An 18,857-nucleotide genomic window follows, 5' to 3' on the forward strand; every position below is an offset into this window, starting at 1 on the left:
AAAAAAAAAAAAAAACAAAAACAAAAAACTTCTCCATAGTGCATAATAATAGAAATACTACATGTACAGAACAAAGAAAGGATATTAAAAGCTACATGGAGTTAAAAACCAAATCACATATAAAGGCAGGCCCACTGAAATAACCCCTGACTTTTCAATGGAGACTCTAAAAAACAGAAAGGCCTATACAAGTGTTCTACAAACTGTAAGAGACAGCAGAAGGAGCCCAGACTATTATACCAAGCAAAACTCTCAATCACATGAGAGAGAGGGAAATGAAAACACTCCATGATAAAAACCACATTTAACAAATTTCTGTAAACCAATCCAGCTCTATAGAAGTCAATAAAAGAAAGCTTCATGCTGAGGAGAAGGTTAATTACACCGAAGAAGACACAAGGAATAAATAATCTCAGAACAGAAAGAACATCAAGGGAGGTTGGGGGAAGGACACATACCACCACCACATCAAAATAACAGAAATCAATAACACTGATGACTCTCAATATTAGTGCCCTCAATTCCTCCAATAAAAAGACACAAAATAACAAATTGGATTAGAAAACAATTGATTTTTCTGTTGCACCCAAGAAACCCACTTCACCATCAAAGACAGACAGCACCCTAACGTAAAGGAAAGAAAGGGTATTCCAAGCAACTGGAACCAAGCAACAAGCAGCTGTAGCTATTTTAATATCTGACAAAGTAAAAGTCAAACCAAAAGCAATCAGAACAGATAAGGAATGACACTACATACTCATTAAAGAAAAAAATCCACCAAGAGGGCATTACAAGTCTAAATATTTATGTGCCAAGCCATAGCACCCAAGTTCATTAAAGAAACACTACTACAGCTAAAAATCACATATTAACCCTAACACAATGATATTGGGTGACTTCAATACCCTGCTCCTGCCAATAGCAGACCATACAAACAAAAACTAAACAGAGAAATGTTGGGTTTAAATAGCATCATAAATCAAAAACCTAACAGACATCTACAGAACATTCTCCCCAAATGCTAAACAAAATTCTTTATTCTTAGCAGCTTGTGAAACTTTCTCCAAAACTGACATATTAGGAAACAAACAAGCCCCAACCAACAGAAGAAAAGTGAAATAGTGCCCTGAATCCTATATGAATACCCTTGAGTAAAGCTGGATACCAACCACACTAGAAATAGCAGAAAGTATACAAATTCATGGGAAATGAACAACTCACTAGAGAATGAAAAATGGGCCAAGACAGAAATCAGGAAGGAAATATGAAACTCTTCAGAACTGAATGAAATGAAAACACAACATACCCAAACCTATGGGGCACAATGAGGGTTGTTGTAAGGGGCAAGTTCATAGCATAATTTCACAAGTTTTTAACACCAAAAAACTGCAGAATCTCATATCAGCAACTTAGCTTCACACCTGGAAGTTCTAGAACAGAGAAGGAATAACACCCAAAAGACATACATGACAAGAAATAATGAAATTGGGGACTGAAATCAATGAAATTAAAACAGAAAACAAAAGAGTCAGTGAAATGAAGAGTGGCTCTTTGAGAAAAGCAACAAGATTGACAAATGTTTAGGCAATTCACCTGAAGAAGAAGAGAGAAGATCTAAATTAATAAAATTAGAGATAAAAACAGAGACACAGAAACAAAAATCAAGAAAATTCGAAAAATAATGATATATTTTAAAAACTTGTATTTCTCCAAATTTGAAAACTCTAGGCAGTTTGGATGCTCTCACCTTACTAGACCTGGATGGAGGTGGGTGGTCCTTGGACTTCCCACAGGGCAGGGAACCCTGATTGCTCTTTGGGCTGATGAGGGAGGGGGACTTGATTGGGGGAGGGGGAGGGAAATGGGAGGTGGTGGCGGAGAAGAGACAGAAATCTTTAATAAATAAATTAATTAATTAATTTTAAAAAACATGGATGAAGCTGGGCGATGGTGGCGCACGCCTTTAATCCCAGCACTCAGGAGGCAGAGGCAGGCGGATCTCTGTGAGTTCAAGACCAGCCTGGTCTACAAGAGCTAGTTCCAGGACAGGCTCCAAAGCCACAGAGAAACCCTGTCTCAAAAATCCAAAAAAAAAAGAAAAAAAAATGGATGAATTTCTCTACATATACAATCTAGCAAAGTTAAATCAAGATGAAATAATTTAAATAGGCCTATAAATCCTAATAAAATCAAAGTAGTAATTAAAAATCTCCCAGCCAAATAAAAGCCCAGGACTAGATGGATTCAGCACAGAATTCTACCAGACCTTCAAAGAAGAATTAGCACTAATATTCCAATTATCCCACAAAATAGAAGCTTCAGGAACCTTTTCAATTTAACAAACCCACTATTACCCTGACACCTGAACCATATAAAAACCCAACAAAAAAAGAAAATTACAAGCCAGTTTCCCTTATGTCAATACAGAAATAAAAATTATTAGTAGAATTATTTGCAAACCCAATTTAAGAACACATAATTAAGATCATCCATTATGAACAACTTGGCTTCAATCCAGAGATACAGGAATGGCTCAACATACAAATATCAATAAACATAATTTATCACACAGATAGACTCAAAGAAAACCACATAATCATCACATTCATTGCAAAGAGTGCCTTTGACAAAATCTAACATCACTTCATGAAAAAAGTCCTGGAGAAACTAGGGATACAAGAGACATACAGAAGGATATTTACAGCAAGCCCACAACCAACATCCTCTTAAATGGAGAGAAGCTCAGAGTTTTTCCACTAAAATCTGGAACAAGACAAGGTTGTCTACTCTTTCCATACCTAGTCAACATGGTACTTAGCTAGAACAATAAGACAACTGAAGGAGATCAAAGGGATACAAATAGGAAAAGAAGAAGTCAAAGTGTCTTTATTTGCAGATGATACAATTTTATTCAAAAAAGACCCTAAGCATTCCTCCAGGAAACTTCTACATCTGATTAACACTTTCAACAAAGTATCAGGATAGAAAATTAACACATAAAAATTAGTATCCTTCCTTGACACAAATGAAAAGCACTCTGAGGAACAAACCAAGGAAATAGTAACTTTCATAATAGCTGCATATATGTGGGTATCTCTAACCAAGCAAATGAAAGACTCGCATAATAAAAAGACACTGAAGAAATTGAGTAAGACATCAGAAGATGCTCATGGATTAGTAGGATTAATCCTTTAAAAATGACAACCCTACCAAATGTAATATACAAATTCAATGCAATTCCTAACAAAATTCCATCATAATTCTTCACAGAAATTGAAAAGACAATCTTCAACTTCATATGGAAAAAAAAAAAAAAAAAAAAAAAAAGAAAAAAATGATAGCTAAAATAATCTCAAATAATAAAATAACTGCTGGAGGTGTCATCATTCCTGATTTCTAGATGTACTATAAAGCTATAGTAATAAAAAATAGCATTGTATTGACATAAACACATTGATCAATAGAACTGAATCAAAGACCCAAACATAAAACGACACATATATGAGCATCTGATTTTTTGACAAAGAAGACAGAAATACACACTGGAGAAAAGACAGCATCTTCAACAAATGGTACTAGGTAGTCAAGCTGGGTGGCTGCATGTGGAAGAATGCAAACAGATTCATATTTATCACCCAGAACAAAACTTAACCCCAAAATCAAGGATATGACCATAACATAGATACCCTGAATCTGGTAAAAAGAGAAAGTGGGGAATAGGCTTGACCTCATTATTATCACAGCAATGGACTTTCTGATCAGAACATCAATACTGTAGGCATTAGATAAGCAATTAATTATTGATATCTCATGAAACTGAATAGGTTCTGTATGGCAAAGGACACCATCATTTGGACAAAGCATCAGGCTAGAATGGAAACCGAATAGGTTCTATATGCCAAAGAACACCATCATTTGGCAAAGCCCCAAGCTACCAATTACACATCTGGTAGCAGGCTAATATCTAAACTATATAAAGAATTTAAAACAACTAGATATCAAGAAAACAATGTAATATAAAAATGGGGTACAGAACTGTTTTTGTTAAGGTTCCTCTTGCTGTGATGAAACACCATGACCACAGCAATTTTCACAAAGGAAAACATTTAATTGGGGCTGGCTTACAGATTTAGGTTTAGTCAGTTGTCATCATGGCAGGAAGCATGAACACGCAGGCAGACACGGTGCTGGAGAGGAAGCAGAGAGTTCTATAAAGAGAGTAAACTACTGTGCCTGGCCTGAGATTCTGAAATCTCAAAGTCAACCTCCAGTGACACATTTCCTACAACAAGGCCACACCCCCAAATAGTGCCACTCCCTTTTGGGCCTATGGAGGCCATTTTTATTTAAACTGTCACAAGAACTAAGCACAGTTCTCAAAAGACGAAATGCAAGTGACTGAGAGACACTTAAAGTAATGTAAGACATTATGTATGTATGTACTCATCTTTAGCCATCAGAGAAAGGCAAATTAAAACTATTTTGACATTTCATCTTACCCCAGTCAGAATGGTCAAAATAAATAAAACAAATGACAGTTCATGCTGGAAAGGATTTGGGGGAAGGAGAACACTCATTCATTGCTAGTAAGAATGGAAATTTGTACCACTGCTGTGAGAACCATTGTGGAAGTTCCTTAAAAAGCTGAAAATCACCCTTCCAGCTATACCGCTCTTGAACATATACCTGAAGGTCTCTACTTCTACTTCTGAGACATTTGCTCATTCATGTTCATTGCTGCTATATTCATAATAGCCAGAAATTGAAAACGGCTAGATGTCCATCAACCAACAAACAAATGTGGTGCGCTTATACAGTAAAATATTATTTAACTGCTAGGAAAAAATAAAATTTGTAAATAAATGGATGCAGGCAGAAACAATCTTCCTGAGTGAGGTAACCTAGACCCCCCCCCAAAAAAAACGTATATTGCATTATTTCTTTTATACATAGTATTAGCTTTTAACCTGCAGATAAGTGTTTCAATCCAAATAACCACAAATGTTAGGCACCTAGTAAAGCACTGAGGAGGAACAGAAGCAGAACTTCCAGTGAAGGGAAAATATAGGGTTATATAAAGATACAGGAGAAACTAGAAAAGAAGGACTAAGTGGAGAATAGGATGGGAGAGCAGGGTAAAGAAAGGAATATGGTGAAGGACAACTCACAATAAACGTCTTTTAAAACCTATATGGAAACCTATAACCATAGAAGCTTCCTAAAATATATACATGAATGGAAAAAATTCAAATGGAGTAATTTATAATGGAGAAGACAATTGTCTTAGCTAGACATTTTATGTCACTAAGTAAAACTTCACACGCCAGGGCTCTTGTTCAGCTATTGCCCAAAATGGTTCCATGAACCCCACCCCTTACATCACAGGCTACTACCAGGTCTACTGGTTACTCTTCACAACCTGATGGTAAGGCCTATTGCTATTGACAACGCTTAAATCACAAAACATAGAGAAGTTGAGGTGTTATCAGCTAGAAGCTTTCCCCATACTGACTTGTACTCCCGGTACTAAAAGGCACTCTGCACACTACCAGAGGAGAAAAGTCATTGTCAATACCACTGACTATCATAGCAACAAGCCTGCAGCATATACTGGTTCAACCATGGCATGAATGTTATGAAAGTAACCAACAACTTTTTAAAATTGGATTTAAGGCCCATTTGAGAGGTGGAACCCATATCTAACCCTGCTAATGTGGCCAAATACCTGAGACTGGATAAGTCACGGGCCCAAGGGAAATCCCACTACTACTATTCCGATAAAGGAACATAACATAATACCCCCAAATGACATATTGGCATACCCATAGAAGCTTTTTCTTGCAATCGATGGTAACTAACAAAGAGATCTACAGCTGTACAATATGCCTAGCACGAGAGACTCTGGATCACTCAGTCCTAATGGGGATGTATTCATCAAACCCCTACCCTCAAATCTCAGGGACCTATGCAGAAAAGGAGGTGGAAAGAGTATGAGAGACAGGTAATGGGTGACCCCAAAGAAACAGTGTATTGCAGACATAAGAGGACTAATTCGCATAGGAACTCAAAGAGACTGTGGTAGCACAAACAAGCCCTGCACAGTCAAGCCAGCCAAATCCCAGAAAGCAAGTAGACACAAAGCCCTACCACTAACTAGGAAGCTATTTACAATTGATACCTTCAAGGAAAAGGAAAATCGGGGTTACCCCCTCCAATTAATTTGTCACTGTCTATATATCAACCATACTCTAGGGCAGGCCCATTTCCAGGAGTAGTTGGCCAACACAATGAACTCCATGAGTTTAGTTTTGAATGGGTAGGTTGGGGGCGGGGGCTCTTTGTTTTGCTTTGACATATGGGATCTTAGTGATTTTTGTTTGTTTTGATTTTCATTTTGGGGGTTGTTTTCATTTGGTTTCTTGAAACAAAGAGGACAAGAATTTGGATGGGTAAGGAAATGGGGAGGATCTAGGATGAGTTATAGGGAACACAATCAAAATACACTGCATAAAAACTATAAAAAATAAATCATTTACTCATGAATAGGCAAAATATTATAGTATTCCTCTGTTAGAGGCATAAATAAATCACCTAGAACCTACTTTGGCTTGGCATAGCGTCATATACTTCTGAAGCTGGGATACTTCTGATGGGACAAGACCTACACTACAAGCAGTCAAAGAGCGTATGAGCCCTAACAAGTCAGGGAGATTTTTCTACAATGCCTACTTTAATTAAGATTTAAATGGACACTGGGCATGGTTGCACAGGTCTTTAATCCCCGACAATGGAGATATAGGGGAAGACAAAAGCAAAAGGCCAACCTGGTCTACATAGCAAGTTCCAGATCAGACAAGGTGTACAGTAAGACCCAATCTTAACAAAAAAGAAAAGAAAAAAAATGTTTACCGTATAAAATCAAACAATTATTTTATACCAAAACAAACAATAGAATAAATAGCCTCGTTAATTTTTGTTCCTTCCTTCCTTTCTTTTTCTTTTTTGCTTTTTTGAGACACGGTTTCTCTGTATTGCAGCTCCGGCTGTCCTGGAACTTGCTCTGCAGACCAGGCTGGCCTTGAACTCATAGAGATCTACCTGCCTCTGCCTCCCAAGTGCTGGGACTAAAGACATGTGCCACCACTGCCTGGCAAATCTCACTAATTTTAAAGAATAAAATTTCTAGACTAAAAATAATGTTTTAACTTGACAGGTCAGTTTTTCAGCTAAAGAGGAACTTGTATTAGAATCTAGGAAATTCTTTTCTTCACCCACCTCTTCGCTCCTATCCTCTCCTCCCCTTTCAGATCTGTGATCTCCCAGAGTGGAAAACTGGTTGCTGCCATTGATTGAGTCCACTATTGCCTTGATGGTTTATGCCAACGATGTAAACTAGTAAACTCTTGAACCAATTAGTAGTACAATGACATATTTCTCCAGAAAGATTTTGGTAAAAACAGATTCACTTCCAATTAGAATGTTTCAATTCTTGAGAAAGGAATACTCAATGCTGAGCGTCTTGAATTTTGAATAAATGGTTTAACAACTCGAGATAAAAATACAAAAAGGTAAACAGGGAAGGAAGAGCCATTGGGATAGAATCTGTGTTCTCAGGAAACCAAGATACTTACAAGGCATTGCATGGTATATGCTTGGCCAGTACTGTCCACTGTCCCTCTTTAACCAAACACGAACTGTCCTGCAACAGAGGAAAATGGATACATGAAATCACAGCCTTTGGGGACATGCAAAGACAGTAATACACAGAAATCAAACCTTTCAATATTATATATGTACAGATTCATGGCAGGCATAATAGAGATGCGTACTACATGAGTCTATCCAATAATCTTATATTCCTTACAGTTTAAAAAAAAAATTCACTTTACTGTTTTGTCTTTCCAAGTGTCTGGCTTCCCACTAGTGAGCTGAAAGCATCCACTGTTTTAGGAAACCACAGGTCATTACTACTGAACCACAGAGAAACTGCTCTGTGTAAAGTGCAGAGATCACATAAAATAATATGTAACAGGAAAGGGACAAAACAATTAAGTTCATGACTTGTAAGTCAGGCTTTTATCTCAAGAAACAGTTTTTCCAGGTACACATGCATGGACACACACACACAAACACATGCACACACATAAATAAAATAAATAAATAAAACCCCCTTTAAATTAAGGAATCAATACAGGAGTGATATCCTAAAAGATATTGAGGTAAAACACTGAAAAATCAGTCTTTCTACCAAATCAACTACTGAGCTGACAAGAACTGCTAAAATCAATTACTTCGAATTCTGAGGTCTACTAAATAACGTTTTCATCACCTGGAGAAGGAACCTGAACTAGGAACAAAAGGGGGGAGGGGCATGGCACTGAATTCCAGCATTCAGTATCTTCCACCATCCAGGCTCCATATGGCAGGTAGCCATGGAAGCTGCTGGAACGAGAGTGGAGACAAGTCCTCGACAATGTGGTGACATGTGTTCTGATTTCCCTGAGTGTCCAGTGAGTGACCACAACAGAGGCTGATCATTGACTCAACCCTCTTAGGGGTTACAGAAATGAATGACAAAAACATTCCTTTTCCTATTGGACCCAGACTGTTGGCTGACCTCAGAGATGGCAGAAAAGAGTTTTCAAAGATTATACACAGGGAATACAGTTCTTGTAGAAATCACAAAATAAGTAAGACAGCTACGTTCCAGAGAATCTGACTCCCAGGGTTACTGCATTCTTACCCGCTCTCAACAGGAAACTGTGAAGTATACAATGAAATAGAAAGCACGGATCATCTCAAGGGGAGAACAAAATTGACAGAAATTAACTAGGAAGAAGTCCAAGCACTGGGCTTACTGGCAGACCGCCTAAAAACTCACAGACCAAAATCAAAATCAATATGAATGTATGATTGGACTGAAAGTATTACTTCTGATGGATATTCTATAAGGAAATTGGGCTGAAATATTGCAGAGCATGGTAGCTGAAACCAAACTGCTAGAGAAACAAGAAAGACAAGGGAAGACCTGCAGGAGGTCTGCGCAGACAAAAGAGAAGAGGCAAGCCTGAAGCCAGGACAACTGAGCCCGGATGAGAGGCTGCCACAGAAAAGAGTAACTGACAGAAACAAAATAAGCAACAACAAAGCCGCAGCTTAGGGGAGCTGGGCGGCATGGTTTAGGTTAGCAGCACACAAACATGGGAGTCCTGCAAGAAGAGAAAGGTAGAGAAAAGCACTTCAAGAAAAACAGATAGAAATTTACCAAATTTGGTGAAAGACATACACATCCAAGAACCTCAAAGAACTCCAAGAAGATAGACTATACCAGATTTAACACAGAGATTAAAATCAAATCATCAAACACCAAGGAGAAAAAAATCTTAAAGGCAGAGAAAGAAAACAACTCATTCCATTCAATAGGGCATCAATAACCAACTTCTCACAGACTGGAGGACAGAAAGAGGGGAGGTGCTTAATGAAACAACTATCAACCAAAATTATCTGCTGACCTGCCCTGCAAAAATGAAAGTCTAAGTGGGCATCCAGACCAAGGCTTCTCCGAGCCCTAATTGAAGTGTCCATTTGCAGTGGATGGTGATTAACACAGAGACCCAAAGCTGACCGAAGTGTAGAGTAAGTGACTACTTAGCCCCAGTGGGAATTTATATACTTCACACACACAAACATCCCAAGGCTAAGAGATAGTTGCAGAAAAGGCAACAAAGTGTAAGAGCCAGGAGATGTGGATGACTCCAGAGGAGCATCTTGAGGACACAGCAGAACAGCTGCACCGTCAACTCCCAGCAACTGTGACAGCGAGCACAAAACCTGTGCCAGATCAAGGCAGACCAAACGCCAGCCTGGAGGGAGAGCTTGGCATACAAGTCCACCCCAGCAGTGACGCAAATGGTGACGCAACTGTTAGGTCCTGGGAGGGAGGAGACAGTTTTCTAAGAGTACATCTCCTGATGAGCTGATCATGCTCCAGCGGAAGACCTCATAGCAAGGATATCTGGGCAGCACAAACTGGTCTTCAATGGATTTGTTTTGCTTTGTTTAAAAAGACGGCGGCGGGGGGCACAAAGGTCAGTGGGTAGACAAAGTTGAGTGGATCTGGAAAGAGGTAGGGGAGCAGGGCAAGTATGATCAAACCACACTGTACAAAACCAAAAACCCTCAAAGAACTAATAAAATAAACTTAAAACCCAACCCATCCCATAAATGAAGAAAAAAATCACCAAAGCTAGGCAAACACATCATTAAAAAAAATCTCAAGTTCATATTTCTTATGAATATAGATGCCAAGATTCTCAATAAAACACTGGCAAATCAAACTCAACAGCACAACAGAAGGATTGTACATCATGATCAGTTGGGACTTATTCCAAGATCCAAGGGTCATTTAGAGTAAGAAAATCAACCCATATAACACAGTTTATCAGTAAAGTAGAGCATCTCTGATCATCTAACTCAGTGGTTCTCAACCTTCTTAATGCTGTGACCCTTTAATATAATTCCTCATGTTGTGGTGACCCCCACAACCAAAAAATTATTTTCATTGCTACTTCATAGCTGTAATTTTGCTACCATTGTGAACTGTGATATAAATATCGGTGTTTTCCGATGGTCTTGGTTGACTCCCAGGGGGTCTCTACCCACAGGTTGAAAGTAGCGGATCTAACTGGAATGCATTTAACACAATTCAATTTTTCATGACAAAAGAGTACACTTCAAGTGGAAGGAGTCTTCCTTAACTTAATGTAGGGCATCTACTACCTACTTTCCTGTCCCTACAAACCAAAAACTTAAAGAAGCAGCTAAAGGGTGGTTTTATCTTTGCTGACAGTCTGAAGACACGGTGAGTGGTCACCTGAGAACAAAGCACAGAACAGAGAGACAAATGCTGGTAAGCAGCTGGTTTTCTCCTCCTACGGTTTAATCCAACTCAGAACCCCATCTACAAGATGTAAGCACTCACATTCAAGGCAAGCCCTTCCCTAAAAATTAGGAAGAAGGAAGTTATGCTCCCCTTTTTTGAGCCACTGCCAGCACAACCTGGATAACTAGTCAAATAAATAAAAGATGTGATGGTTAGTCTTCATTGTCAAGGTGACTGGCACCACCACAAGGGCTCAGGTCCTATCCTGAATAAAAGCAGAACATAATATTCATCTCTGTTTCCTAGCTGCAGGCACAGTGTGACCAGCTACCTCATATCCCTTGCTTCCCTGGGGATGGTGGTGGAGGGAGGAAGGGAAGCAAAGAAGACAGGAAAATAACTATAACTCAGAGACAGGGTTAAGCCAGTAGAGGTCAGTGTGCTGGGAAAGGAAACTGGGCCCCTGCTGACTGCCCTGCCCTCTTTCATGGTCGGGGGCCGGTAGGGGAAAGCGGCACGCATTCACAGGGATAGCTGGCAGAGGCAGAACTACAGTAAAGGGAGGTAAGGACTAAAGACTATGAGAGCATACGGGGGTCCTGAGGACAGCCGATGGACAAACAGGGAGACTGCCCTAGTGAGCTGCAATGGTGAGAAAAGGAGCAGCCAGAAGGGCATGGAGGGCTATAGAGGCCACTTAGAATAAGGAGCTAGAGACAGAACCCCATTTGTTTGTTTGCGGGAAAGTCCTGATTGCCCTAAAGTAATTGGTTTGCTTTCTCCTCAGAGGTAATTTATTCTGAGCCAATTATGACAGGCCACAGTCTGGGAACAGGAATTGGGTTATATCAAATAGTGTGTTCTACACTGACAGTAAATACATGTGCTTTTATTAGTAACAGAGCAAAACAAAGCCAGACCAAATCAATTCACTGGTTGGGACCAAGAGTGATGACATTCTTAGTTTACTGGTGGAAGCCAGTGCTCTGCTAAGAAGCTGCTTAAATAGGAAAAGTGAGGAGTAGACAGGGACAAGACATGGTAAAAATACATTATGCACATGCATGAAAATGATACAATGATGCCTAATAAGTATAATTAACATATGCTAATAAATGCATAAAAAATTACATGTCAAAGGTTTAAGTGGTAGTCAAAAGGATGTCAGGCCAGACACAGAGTGGGCAATAAAAGACTTTCAAAGAGACTGAAAAACAGCCCCAGAAAACTGGCTCCAGATCTGCAACATTCTGTCAACAATTGCAAAAGGTTACTCAGTGATTCAGTCTCTAACACAAACCTGGCTTTATACCCACCCCCATAAACTTCAATTTATACTAGCCCCCCCCAAAAAAAGACAAGATGTCTGGGGGACTCTGCTCAGTGGTAGAGCACTGCCTATCATGTACAACATATCTCCAGCACAGTGCGGGGTTAATGACCTAAAACAACCCGAGACAGCTGAGAAACTGCCAACTCAACATAAGGATAAGAACACCTGCCTGACCAGAAAACAACATACAGAACATCTGCTGAACTCATTCAGCCCTGAGCCTGTAAGGGGCACATCCACTGATAAAATTTCCCTCCACTGATAAAACTCTCCCCAAAGGTCCCCTGACTTCCCGATAAAGCTAAGTCCCCTGCGCCTGGGTGCAATGACTCCACTGCCAGGGAGAGATTGGGGTCCTTCCATCGTCCTGCTTCTGCTGAGGTTGGTTTATTATTTTATTTCCACATGGCCTTGATCAATCCTGACCTAGCACTGAGAGAGTGGCTGATGGTACAATGGGTAGAGAGAGAGCATGCCAAGGGTCTAAAACCACAAGGACAGATTTTTAGTGGTTGAGAAATGTAGTGTCAGGCTCTGGTGCCGACTGACTGTGGCTATCTGAGAACAGTGGGACTTTTCATTATTAGCAAGTGGTGTTTGTTTGTTTGTTTGTTTGTTTGTGGAAAGCAGTGTTTACGTTGGAACGCACTGAGTGTGGGAGAGTACACTCTGGGCTGCCATAGCAGGAACTGCCTGCCTGGGATTCAGTGTAAGGTGTGAGCTAGGAGTCACAGCACACGGGAGCTGAGAGCAGTAAATGAGAAGAGAACGCTGAGCACAGCCCCCGAATAGCGCCAACAGCCAAGGGGTGTGGGAGAAAAACAAGTGCAGAGATCTCCCAGCTTAGGTCACTGAAAAGCAAAGGAACGGCCCTTTAGAGACAGAATGCGCCCTGATTTCATCTAGAAAGTAAGATCATTCTCATCTAAATACCTAAAAAACTACACTAAACTCACAGTGAACAAATACTATCTTCAGAGCTCATTTTTCTGAGGGGAAAAGGGAGGGTTGGGGTGTCAACAAACATTGTATCACAGGTTGCTAAGCTACTAAAAAAAAAAAAAGACAATCCATGTTGAAATCTAGGCTTTAAAAATGTGCCTGAGAATGAGGCAACCTTCATTAGTTACCATGGCAACAAGCTTCAATTCCCTGAGGACAACTGTTTTTGCATCACTGAAGTAACTTGGGGTGAGGGGTATAGAGCAAATTCCACTGTGTGTGGTAAATCTGGGTTTCCAGGGAAAGCCTCTCCAACAGATTACTCGCTGCTGCGGCAACACACAGACAAGGAACAGGGCAGCCCTGGCAAGCTGTTAGTAGGAAGAGTTTGAGCAATGGGATGTTAGTCAGTGTCTTCTGGTAGTTTTTACAGTAATTGGTTTAATGGATAAAAAATGTTCCAAACGCAAAGACAACTGCAGAGATTCTGAGAAAGTGGATGTGAGAGATTAACCTAAAGGAAAAAGCTCTCGCTTGGATAATAGATTTCTGATGACTATGTTGTTCCTAATACTGCATTCAGCTCGCACAGTAAATAACCTAAATCTAATCTTCATTGATGCCCTACGTATTTTTGGTGCCCAGAAGCTGCCAGTGCATAACGACAATTAAAGCTGGGTGCCGTCCAGTCCCTGGTCGCTTCTGCCTCAGAGTTCAATTCCTCAAATCAAGGACCCCACTGTTAAAGACCTACACTGCTCTGCTGACTCACAGACACTGGCATGTTCTTTGATGCAGTGCCTCTAAGCAGCGCCATCTGTCGGTAGCTGGAGAAGAGGTGTAGAGTGCCACAGCCCAGCTCCTTGAGTGGAAGGAATTACTGCTCAACAAACATTATCAGCCTTAAGGTGTGCACGTGACAGCCACCTTCCCTGGACATTTTACCACCGGAGGCGTGTCTCTTTTACTCCACAGTCTGGGAGAACCTTCACAGTTTACACTGGTTACAGAAATCACAAGAGGCATGACTATCAGATTTGAAAGTACTTTTAAGTGGATAAAATGGAGCCTTAAAATGAAGATAAAGGGACCCATGTGACAGGTACACATAATGAAGATGATGACCACAACTGCACTATCATCTGTCACCACCCATGTATGAAGTCCCAGGGATTAGGGTTCCTAGAGGAAATCTCACACCGTGCTGGGAATGCCGATGAACTCTAGCTCCAGTCCTGGTAACAGATCATGGTTAACACTGAGCACTTCTGAGTTTCCCTGCCACCTTGTTTATAAACTGTAAGAGTGCTGTGGACAAAGTAGAGACAGACTAGGACCTTTTCTTCTCCCCAGTTTTAGGCAAAACTATAAGTAAACTCATTTTACTTATAGTTTTAATGTGAACAAATACTGGTACCCAGAGGCAGGTTTTCTGGCCAGGGTCTCTGGATAGCAGTCTGGGCCCTGGAGGAAGTCCCATGGGCTTCACTGAGTAGCTGTGGGAGTAAGCAGTACCTGTGTCTACAAACTGTGTCCTTGCTCTGTGGTCTGGCTTTTATGTGTTCTGCTCCCTCAAGCTGTGGCGAGCGTGTTGCAGTTTCTGTCCTTCACCACTGTGGGCATCTGGCTTCCCGACACCCTCCTGCTTGCGGTGTTTCTACACAGCACTTCTCACTAAGGAAGAGCCCCCATGAGGCCTCTGGAACTCGTCAGACATGACAAAGCTCCAGGACCACCCTGTCCTGCGTCTTTATGAGGACACATGACATCAGCAGTCAGCACCAGTAAGCAAGGCTGTTCACCTGGGAGACAGGAGTCCTCCTGACAACTGTGCAAATTTGAGTATTTTTATATTTTGTATTTTCTTTAGTATTTTTATATTAAACTCTTAAGAATATCTCTGGGTTTATATGTTCTAATACTGATATTTTTATCACCTATGCTATTTAACAGAGGGGTTGCTTTCAAATGCTAAGGTGAATATATAAAGGAAAAAGAATAAAACATAAAAGAAAAATAAACATATTCTTGATAATAGAGGGTAGCAGAAGTGACGTGCTAGCGGGTCAGAGGCTGGCAGAGCCTGGTTGTCAGGAATGTCATCTGTTCTCATAGCAAAGAAACCATGAGTAGAAACCTTGAACCTAAGTGATTCGCTCATGCTTGTCAGCACTGCCCAGAAGGAAGAACCTGGATGTCACTGGAGGAATGGCCTATATTTAAATGTTGATCCTGGCTCCATCCACTGTGGGTAAATTCCTGTCACCTGTGACAGTGGCAGGCATGGAATGAAGGCTCCAGAGAAATGTCATATTAACACTGAGAAGCAAGAGAAGCCACATTCAGAATGTACTGACTGTCAGGACCCCAGATCAGCAAGTGGAAGCAATTGCTCTCTCCTGTCACCTAAGTCACAGCAGAGCTACAGGGAAGGAAAGGACAGTCTCTCTGTGATGATGAAGATGTTCTGGAAGTGAACAGTGTTAATGTTCAATACTGGTTATATACAGAAAGTCAGCTAAAATACACTTAAAATTGCAGCTAGCTATGCGTGGTAAAAAAAGGAATGAGCAGTGGCACACAGCTGTAGTCCCTGTGCTCAGGAGCTAGAGTCAGGAGGATCACTGTGAGAGCCAGCTTGGTCTAGGTGACAAACTGCACCAGCTAGAGTTACACAGAAAGACCCTGTCTTTAAAAAAAATCTAAACAAATAAATAAATACAACTCAGAATTTCTAAAATTGGCGTTTTCATAGGGCCATCAATAACACAGCAATTAGAATACAGCAGCAAGCGGAGTGACCCAAAGCCAGCCTAGCTGACAGTATGATAATGGGATCCATCTGGGCACTCCAGAGCAGGGCAGCATTTCAGTCCAACTGAAACTTGGGCTCAAAGAATCAGGCATGATACCCTAAAAAGGAAGAATAAAAAGAGTTTCTGAACCACGTTTGCATCATGAGAGAAGTCTCCGGACAGTAGTAACAACTGAGGTACAGGAAGGAAGGTGGAATCAAAGGACGAAGGAGCCAACATGGTTGCCACTGTTCCAGTCTGGAAGTTAGCTGACTACAACAGAATTACCCATATTTTAAAAACAAGAAAACATAAAAAAGCCTCACAAAATCCAACCACTCTTCCAAGAGAGAAAAATTAGTGTTGTGGCAGAGGAAGACCTCGACTAAACCATCAAAATGAAGGAATGCGTGTTTACAAAACAAGCAAAACAAAAAACACTGCCAACTTGACCATATGTAACCTGCAGTTCCCAAACTGAGGTAATAGGTACACCTATTACCAATGTCTACCGCCCAGGTTTAGTTCCAAGACCCCCTGAACTCTGAAGGCCACTGGGCCTAGCACAGAAGCAAAGGTCAAGATGCACAGGTGGAGACCTCAAGGGTGGCACTCTGGAGAATGACAATAAATCCCACCCTGCAAAAACGTGACAGCAAAGGACATATGTCTGGATAAAAAGAAGATATCTAAACAATGAGGCTGTAAGGACAAAATCTAATTAGATCATCAAAAAAGTCCCCAGTGGTCCAATATTACACTGTCCTCAGACAACACAGGAATGAAAACAAACCAGGCCTCTAGAAACACCCACTTTCAAGGAAGCCCCCAAGAATGTCCCCAGACCAAAGAAAGCTAAACAAAAATGAATGAGTTATAATTAACAGCAGATAGGTGACATTAAATAGAAGATAATCATATTTATTTCAAAAATAAAACAAATCTTTAAAATATGAATAGGGTAAGTAAACAATGTTTGAAAAGTGAAGGAAACTAAAGCAGGGAACAGGCATCAGGCATGGTAATACATTCACCTGTAATCCCAGCATTTGAGAAGGACAAAAATCAATGTCATTCACTTCTTGGAAAGCGGTTTTCGAGACAAGGCTACACATGGAGACCCTGTCTCAAAAAACACCTTCCCCCCCCAAAAAAATGCAACTTAAAATTATATAAGAATCTCTGAGGGCAAATGAAATTTTAGACATAATTCTTAGATTTTTTTTTGCTAAAACTTTATTAGAAAGAGCTTGCAAATAAAAAGCCCACACACTGAAATCAACCCTAGTCTACATGAGTCCATAAACTACCACTGTTAGAATAGCTCCATTGATAAGATGGGCCTGAGCGGAGCAGAACTTGGGGCTGAGAGGTATTTTCTACTTACAAAACTGAATAGAGCAAGCAGAAAACAAAGACCACCATCCATCCTGCTTGTCCTCCTCTATTCTCTTAATCCTTTTACAATCACCTGAAATGAGCAAAGCAAAGGCATACACCCCCAAGGGCTATGTGAAGGCACTGGAACCCTAGGGGACTTTAATGATTTGATGGAAGTTATGCAGCAGGTGGATGGGGCAAGGTCACATCCAGTCCCAGTCAGGCCATCATGGATACAATGCAACCCTTGATTAGACACTGCCCCAGACTGTGACATGATATTAAGACATTACTGTTACCTTAGTTCTTCTATATGACAGCGGTACACAGAGAAGTTATCCTTTATTGATACATGTCGGGGTTATCAGATGAAATGTGTGTGCATACATCAGAGAATGAACCCAGGGAGGGCCCCAAGCACACCCAGTAGCACTGAGCTACATCCCAGCCCTAGACTCTGTTTAAAGAGAACCCCAGCCACTCCTTCGCAGTGAGGGGTGGGGATAGCAGATGTAGGAACAGAGTGACAGAGAATGACAGTTGAAGCCAGTGAATGATTTTTCACTATATTTGTTTCTTGTATATGCTTGGAATTGTTCACACTAAATTGCTTTTAGATTATTTGAGTTCTTGATTTCTATCAACAACTATATATGCATATTCTACCAACAACAGCCTCCTCTGCGAGTGCAGAGATCATAGGAAAACTCAGTGGATATTAATCTGAGAGATACTAAGCACTTGTCATCCATTAGTGATTTGAATTGGTTTAATACCCTCTATTGATATTAATAAATAGTTCACAGAAAAAAATATCTTTTACTCTTAGGTAACAGGTTCTGAAGACTCTTGCATGGGTTATATTTTTAAAACTGGCCACTTAGTGCTATTTATCTAACAGATGTACCCAAATGTTAAGAAATTTGTACATAGTACCAAATCCTCCCACCAGAAAAAAAAATTTAAGTTGTCACATCAAAATCTCTGAATACATTTCTGAGACAGAAGCAAACAGTGGAGGGGGAGCAGAGCACAGTGGTACATGGGCTTCTCATGAGCTAACCCAAGTGAAATGATTTCCGCAGTGCTGTCCATAATGCCTGGGAGGAGGGGGGGCACAACATACTTCTCCCAACAGAAAACCGCTATGACATAAAATAACTCCACATTAAATAATCTAATCATTTTAAACATGTGCCTGCTCTCTTTGAGGACGGAGAGACAAATACTGAGCTTTAGGTGGAGTCATGGAAGCCCTTACAGCTCCGCCTTGTTCAGGAAGTAACCGAACAGGTAGAGAGAGAGCTGAGCAGTGGAGAGCACGAGAGGGAGCTCAGATCCCAACACCCAAGTCACATGGGTCACAAACACCTGCAACTCCAAGTCCAAGGTTTGCCTTCTGGTCTCTGGAGCACCTAAACACATTTATAAGTAAATAATTCTCTTTCTTTCTTTCTTTCTTTCTTTCTTTCTTTCTTTCTTTCTTTCTTTCTTTCTTTCTTCCTTCCTTCCTTCTTCTTCTTTT

The 18,857-nt window shown here is 40.6% G+C and overlaps 1 protein-coding gene across 2 annotated transcripts in view; it reads right to left on the minus strand.

The window, feature by feature from the left end:
* Positions 1-18,857, minus strand: part of Wdfy2 (WD repeat and FYVE domain containing 2) — a 153,964-nt gene that overhangs the window by 70,141 nt on the left and 64,966 nt on the right. For both annotated transcript variants that reach the window (XM_013349268.2, XM_005355544.3), the window contains exon 2: positions 7,632-7,699. In XM_013349268.2, the coding sequence (XP_013204722.1) occupies positions 7,632-7,638 (7 nt within the window). In that variant the 5' untranslated portion in view covers positions 7,639-7,699. The remainder of the gene's footprint in view (positions 1-7,631; positions 7,700-18,857) is intronic.

Source organism: Microtus ochrogaster, chromosome 17 (genome assembly GCF_000317375.1).
Source record: "Microtus ochrogaster isolate Prairie Vole_2 chromosome 17, MicOch1.0, whole genome shotgun sequence".
NCBI classification, from domain to species: Eukaryota; Metazoa; Chordata; class Mammalia; order Rodentia; family Cricetidae; genus Microtus; species Microtus ochrogaster.